This window comes from Mandrillus leucophaeus, unplaced genomic scaffold (genome assembly GCF_000951045.1).
Source record: "Mandrillus leucophaeus isolate KB7577 unplaced genomic scaffold, Mleu.le_1.0 Scaffold274, whole genome shotgun sequence".
Classification (NCBI taxonomy): Eukaryota; Metazoa; Chordata; class Mammalia; order Primates; family Cercopithecidae; genus Mandrillus; species Mandrillus leucophaeus.
This window is the reverse complement of record NW_012102854.1, coordinates 828,629-835,588: the sequence shown is the minus strand read 5'-3', so window position 1 is coordinate 835,588 and position 6,960 is coordinate 828,629. Positions and strand designations below refer to the sequence as shown.

At 41.1% G+C, this 6,960-nt stretch overlaps 1 protein-coding gene across 4 annotated transcripts in view; it reads left to right on the top strand.

Moving 5' to 3' along the window:
* ZNF146 (zinc finger protein 146) overlaps positions 1-6,680 on the top strand; it is a 39,410-nt gene extending 32,730 nt beyond the window's left edge. For 3 of the 4 annotated variants that reach the window (XM_011984805.1, XM_011984802.1, XM_011984803.1), the window contains one exon: positions 3,585-6,680. In XM_011984805.1, the coding sequence (XP_011840195.1) occupies positions 4,352-5,230 (879 nt within the window). In that variant the 5' untranslated portion in view covers positions 3,585-4,351 and the 3' untranslated portion in view covers positions 5,231-6,680. The remainder of the gene's footprint in view (positions 1-3,584) is intronic. The other variant, XM_011984804.1, reaches the window with a different exon arrangement.
* Positions 6,681-6,960: the final 280 nt, after the last annotated feature.

Below are 6,960 nucleotides of genomic sequence, written 5' to 3'. Positions count from 1 at the left end.
TTATTTATTTATTTTTTTTGAGATAGAGTCTCGCTCTGTCACCCAGGCTGGAGTGCATCGGTGTGATCTCGGCTCACTGCAACCTCCATCTTCCGTGTTCAAGCAATTCTGCCTAAGCCTCCCAAGTAGCTGGGATTACAGGCACCTGCCACCATGTCCAGCTAATTTTTTTTTTTTTTGTATTTTTAGTAGAGATGGTTTCGCCATGTTGGCCAGACTGGTCTTGAACTCCTTACCTCAGGTAATCCGCCCACTTCAGCCTCCCAAAATGTTGGGATTACAGGCAGGAGCCACTGTGCCCGGACTGCTTTTTAAAAAACCATCTCTATTCTGTTATCATATCCACTAGAATGTAAACTTGATGAGAGCAGGGGATATTATCAATTTTGTTCAATACTGTTTATCCCTAGAGCCTAGAACTGTACCATGCACATGGTAATGAGACAAGTATTTGTTGAATGGATATTTTGAGCAGCTGTTCTCAGACTTTTTGGTCTCGGAAACGCTTTACTTTTTTTTTTTTTTCTGTAGAGATGGGATCTCACTATATTGTCCAGCCTGGTCTTGAATTCCTGGGCTCAAGTGGTTTTCCCATCTTGGCCTCCCAAAGTGTTGGGATTACAGGTGTGAGCCACTGTGTCCAGCCTTTTTCTTTCTTTCTGAAAACACTTATAACCTCTGTATTTTCTTTTTCTTTTTTTTTTTTTTTTTTTTGAGACGGAGTCTTGCTCTGTTGCCCAGGCTGGGGTACAGTGGCCGGATCTCAGCTCATTGCAAGCTCCGCCTCCCGGGTTTACGCCATTCTCCTGCCTCAGCCTCCCGAGTAGCTGGGACTACAGGCGCCCGCCACCTCGCTTGGCTAGTTTTTTGAATTTTTTAGTAGAGACGGGGTTTCACCATGTTAGCCAGGATGGTCTCGATCTCCTGACCTCGTGATCTGCCTGTCTCGGCCTCCCAAAGTGCTGGGATTACAGGCTTCAGCCACTGCGCCCGGCCAACCTCTGTATTTTCTGTTTTGAAATGTCACGGTAATGTAACTAGGTATGGGTCTTATTCTTACTCAAATTGTCCCTTTGACTTAGAGTAGAGGCAGTTTTTTTGTTCTTTGAATATTTCCTCTAATGAGTTTTCCTTTTTTGGAACTTCTTTTACTCAGCTTTTATGTTTCCTTGGTGTGTCCTCTGAACTTGTCATGGAAATTTCTACCATGAAATGACATTTGTCACTTGTGATCCTATTTTATCGGCCAAGTGAGCACCCAGCCATGCCTGAGTTTGCTAGGGTGAGGCAAGTGATGCCTTCTGGAACAAGGTAACTTGTTATTGATGAATGTGGATATGCTCTGCTTTATGTCCCCCCTCTCCCTCCAACACTCTTAATTTCTAAGGGAACTTTTCTTTCCATTTCTTGCTTACAAAACCCTGTTGTTCTTTAACTGACAAAATATCTTCTACCTATTCCTGATTGGTTTTAGTGTTGTCTGCTGGACCTTGCCTTTATTTTCTCATAACTTTTTTCTCTTGATTTTGATGTCTTTCATGTTAGTGGGGTTAGTGGAATATTAGTTAACAGCTCACTAAAAGGTGATCATGAGCTCTTTTGTGCCTGGGTGCTTGTATCCTTCAGTGGCTGAAAAGTGAAATGCTTACTGAACCATTGGTCTCCGTCTTGCAGAAGATTATACTGTCTGACTCCAGTGAGCAGCCATGGCCAAGTCCTTTGTTTTAGCCAATGAAATATGAATACAAGTGACACTTATCATCTTGGAGGGGCATCTTAATGAGGTTTTGTTTGTTTGTTTTGTTTTTGCAACAATCTTGCTGTGTCACCCAGGCTGGAGTTGGAGTGCAGTAACGTGATCTTAGCTAACTGCAACCTCTGCCTCCCAGGTTCAGGCGATTCTCATGCCTCAGCTTCCCAAGCAGCTGGGACTATAGGTGTGCACCACCACACCAGGCTAATTTATTGTATTTTTAGTAGAGATAGGGTTTTGCCATGTTGGCCAGGCTGCTAATGACGTTTATTGTGGGCCTTCCGGTTTATCCAGAGAAGGATCCTCTCGTATCCTGCCCGTAGGTATATATACCTGGTTGCCAACATCTTTTGTCTTCAGCTGCAGAATGGTGCTGCAGGTCTTACCACATATGTGGGTTTAATCTCTGATTTCCGTATAGAAGTTCATTCCTGTCATCTCATTTGCTGGATTCCCCTGAGCTCTGATTAAATTTCTGCAGGGGATAAACTTCCATTTCATACGAAGATGTGGCCAGTCCTTTGTTCTCATAACTGAACAGTGCGTATTCAACTGCTCCTTACACTTTTTTTCAGCCACCATCCTTTATTCCTTTTGAAAAACCTAATTCACTTCATTTTCTGAGTTTTTCCGATATTTTGTGGTACAAATCACTGGCGCTCTCTTCTGCAGTATATTCGCATTATTTGAGTTTCCTCAGATGACTCTGCTGTGCATTGAACTCTTCCGTATCCTTTCCATTATTGAAAAGTTGGTTAATACCTATTGTTGTGTACCAGTGTCTCTTGTAAATTTTTTTTTCTTGTGAGTTTGTACCATTTTCCCCTTTCTTATCATTTTAATGGGGTTTTGGGAGGAAGCACTTGTGGGTTGATTTATTCCCTTTCTTAGAAAGATGAGCATTATTTAGCCGGGTGTGGTGGCGTGTGCCTGTAATCCCAGTTACTCGGGAGGCTGAGGCAGGAGAATCGCTTGAACCCAGGAGGCAGAGGTTGCAGTGAGCCGAGATCCGAGATCGCACCACTACACCCCAGCCTGGATAACGAGCAAAATTCCATCTCAAAAAAAAGAAAGAAAGAAATATGAGCATTATTTTTCTTCCCTAGCATCCCAGGTGGACTTTCTAATTTTTATGTAGTCATCTTTTTCTTCTATTTGGCAATTTTTCATTATTTGTTATACAACTTCCTAATTCTGAAATGGAAAGGCTATTTTTCAAGAGTACTCTCAGCTTTGTAACCCATGAATGTTTATTTTCTACCTAGATCACCTCAAGTAGGGTTCCCTTCTCATAATTTAGTTGGAAGCATTAATAATATAGATTCTCAGCCGGGCGCGGTGGCGCAAGCCTGTAATCCCAGCACTTTGGGAGGCCGAGACGAGCGGATCACGAGGTCAGGAGATCAAGACCATCCTAGCTAACACGATGAAACCCCGTCTCTACTAAAAACACACAAAAAATTAGCCGGGTGTGGTGGCGGGCACCTGTAGTCCCAGCTACACGGGAGGCTGAGGCAGGAGAATGGCATGAACCCGGGAAGTGGAGCTTGCAGTGAGGGGAGATCATGCCACTGCACTCCAACCTGGGTGACAGAGCAAGACTCTGTCTCAAAAATAAAATAAAATAAAAAAAATATAGATTCTTTTCATATTGGAAGATGGGCTACCAGAGTTAATCTCAAAAAGTTTTATTGCTAGCAATGGGAAAATTCACAAATAAAAGTGATGGTAATATAAAGGCAAGATGAAGGGCCTACCATGTGCCAGCCATGGTTCTGGGCACTTTGTGAATTAACTCCTTTGTGCTGTGGTTCTTTGTACTCTGTTTTAGAGGAAGCCTGAGAAGATGATGCACAGATAGAGAGGCACCAGGACGTCGGAGGCACGTTGATCCATCTCCAGTAAAGACTGAGGGAAAGAGCATTGAATATAAGAAAAAATACTTCCTCTGTTCTCAGACCTTATTTGTTTTAAGGCCACAGCTTTTTGAAGTTTGAGTTTGAAACACAACCTGGACTGAAATCATGAGGTAGGTTGTGCAGGAAAGAATTATCAAGGGAATTAGTTGGCAACTTCTCTACCACAGCTTACTCCTTATGGTATTCACCCCCTTTAAGTGTAAATGCCTCTGGTTTAAAACATTTGTACCTCGTCTCGTACCAGAGTGTTCATACTGGAGAGAAACCCTATGAATTTACTGAATGTGGGGGAACTTTTACTCACATGTCACATTTTATCGAACGTAGAAGTCATGCTGAAGAGAAACCCCGTGCTTCTGAGGAGTGTTGACAAGCCCGTAGCTAGATGACAGTCTCACTGAGAAGCAGAAAATTCATGAGAGAGGAGAGAAACCAGTGAAGGTAGCAATACTTCATTGAATATTAGAAAATTTTTCTGGAGAGAAAGCATTGAATGTACTGAGTATGATAACATTTCCTCTCAAACCGTATCCCTTACTCTGCATTTGGGAGGTCATACACAGAGAAGCCTTATAAATGTAAGAGATGTGGAAATATCTTAAGCCAAAAGTAAATCCTCACTCATCAAGAAATTTATACTGGAGAGAAACCTTGTGAATGTGGGAAAGCTTCCATTCAGATGTCACACCTCAGCCAGCAGAGAATCTACAGTGGGGAAAACCCCTTTGCCTGTAAGGTATGTGGGAAAGTCTTCAGCCACAAGTCGAACCTCACTGAGCATGAGCATTTTCACACGAGAGAGAAACCTTTTGAATGTAACGAGTGTGGAAAAGCCTTTAGCCAAAAGCAGTATGTCATTAAACATCAGAACACCCATACCGGCGAGAAGCTTTTCGAATGTAATGAATGTGGAAAATCCTTTAGCCAGAAGGAAAACCTCCTTACGCACCAGAAAATTCACACTGGAGAAAAACCTTTTGAGTGTAAAGATTGCGGGAAAGCTTTCATTCAGAAGTCAAACCTCATCAGACACCAGAGAACTCACACAGGAGAGAAGCCCTTTGTATGTAAGGAGTGTGGAAAAACCTTCAGTGGCAAATCCAACCTTACTGAGCATGAGAAAATCCATATTGGAGAGAAGCCTTTTAAATGTAGTGAATGTGGAACAGCCTTTGGCCAGAAGAAGTACCTCATAAAACATCAGAACATTCACACTGGAGAGAAACCCTATGAATGTAACGAATGTGGAAAAGCCTTCTCTCAGAGAACATCCCTTATTGTACATGTAAGGATTCATTCAGGTGATAAACCTTACGAATGCAATGTGTGTGGAAAAGCCTTCTCTCAGAGCTCATCTCTCACTGTGCATGTGAGAAGCCACACAGGTGAGAAGCCCTATGGTTGCAATGAATGTGGGAAAGCTTTCTCTCAGTTCTCAACCCTTGCTCTGCATTTGAGAATCCACACAGGTAAGAAGCCTTATCAGTGCAGTGAATGTGGGAAAGCTTTCAGCCAGAAGTCACACCACATTAGACACCAGAAAATTCACACTCACTAAGACCCCTTGAACGCCTTGAACGTGGGAAAGCTTTCATTAGAAATTTGCACCTCATCGTACCCCAGAAATAATGCTTCTGAAGCAAAGCATCACGAATGAGGTTAACTTTAACAAGTACTAAAAACTTAAAGGACACCAGAAAATTTGTACTGAAGAGAAAGATATGCATATGGTAAAAAGCCTGTGTCCAACAAAGAAACCTGCGGCAGAGATAATGGTGAAAGTTTAGGCACATTTTCACTAAAAACGGGAACAGAAAATGGATGCCTGTTTTTTATTGCTACCACCATCGATCTGGAGATCTTTGCGGGTAACAAGAAAAATAAGTTGTAAATATTGGAAAGGAACAGACAGAAATAGATGACGTGGTCATCTACAACTAATATTAAGACTCCTGTGGTATTGATTCAACAGAGCAGAAGAGATTTCAGAAAAAGACCTATGCATTTATTAGAATTTGGAATATGATACAAGCGGCATCAGGAAGTGAGGAAATAATGAAACTATTTTTTTTTAAGTGGACGTAATTTGTTCTCCAAGGGGGAAAAAATAGACCATGAACTATACACAAAAGTGAATCCAGAGATTAAAAACAGAAATATGAAAAAGCTATATACTAAAATGCATATGACCTTGGGAATAGGGAAACATTCCTTGTAACAACTTCAAAAATACTTAGCAGTTCTACTTGTGAGTATGAATGCTCAGGAAATACATACTAGGATATTTACTGTGGCTTGATTTGTAGTAGCCAAAAATTAGAAACAACGGAGAAAGCTCATCATGAACAATATGGGAAATTCTTATGGAATACTGTATATCTGTAAAATGCAACAAATGAAATCCACATGTATTAACAGAAAGATCCCAAAATTATTGAGGGGGATCAAGTTGCAGAAGGATGCAGATAGTACAGTGACTCTTTGTAAATTTGAATTAAAAATTCCCTCACAAAACTCAGTACTATCTCTTGGTAATGGATGCATATATGTATGTACACGTTTTGGAAATGGATTGGAAGGAAACAGACCAAACTCTTGATAGTGGTCACCTGTGAAGAGTGGAGAAGGGAAAGTAATGAGTGTGGGAGGTGGGGTGGGTATTGGTTAAAGGGGACTTCAGCTTTTTATATAAACATCCACTTCTCTTTCAAAAGACTTCAAGTAAATATAAGAAGATACTGATTGATTCTGGATTGTGGTATAGGGATATCTTGTCTTATTTTTTGTACTTTTCTGTATTTTTAAAATTTCTCAAAATAAGAATGGGAGTGAGGATGGGAATGCTGTATCTGTGGAAGTCATGTTATACTGGATTCATTTCCAATCAAATACTAAACATTTTATAGAAAATATTTCTAAAATTTTATCATGAATGAGTGGATGGACTTGCTCTCTATGTAATATGAAATTAATCTATTTTATTAAAATTTAAAAGGACAGCACAATCCAAATGCTTGAATTATTTTAACATGGTATACACAGTATATCGGGGTCCCCAACTCCCCCCCAACTGCATGGCAGGAGGTGGGTGGCGGGTGAGTGAGCATTGCCACCTGAGCTCCACCTCCTGCCAGATCAACGGTGGCATTAGATTTTCATAGGAGCGCGAGCCCTATTGGGAACTATGCATGTGAGGAATCTAGATTGTGCGCTTCTTAAGAGAATGTAATGCGTGATGATCTGAGGTGGAACAGTTTTATCCTGAAAACATCCCATCCCCATTCCTCT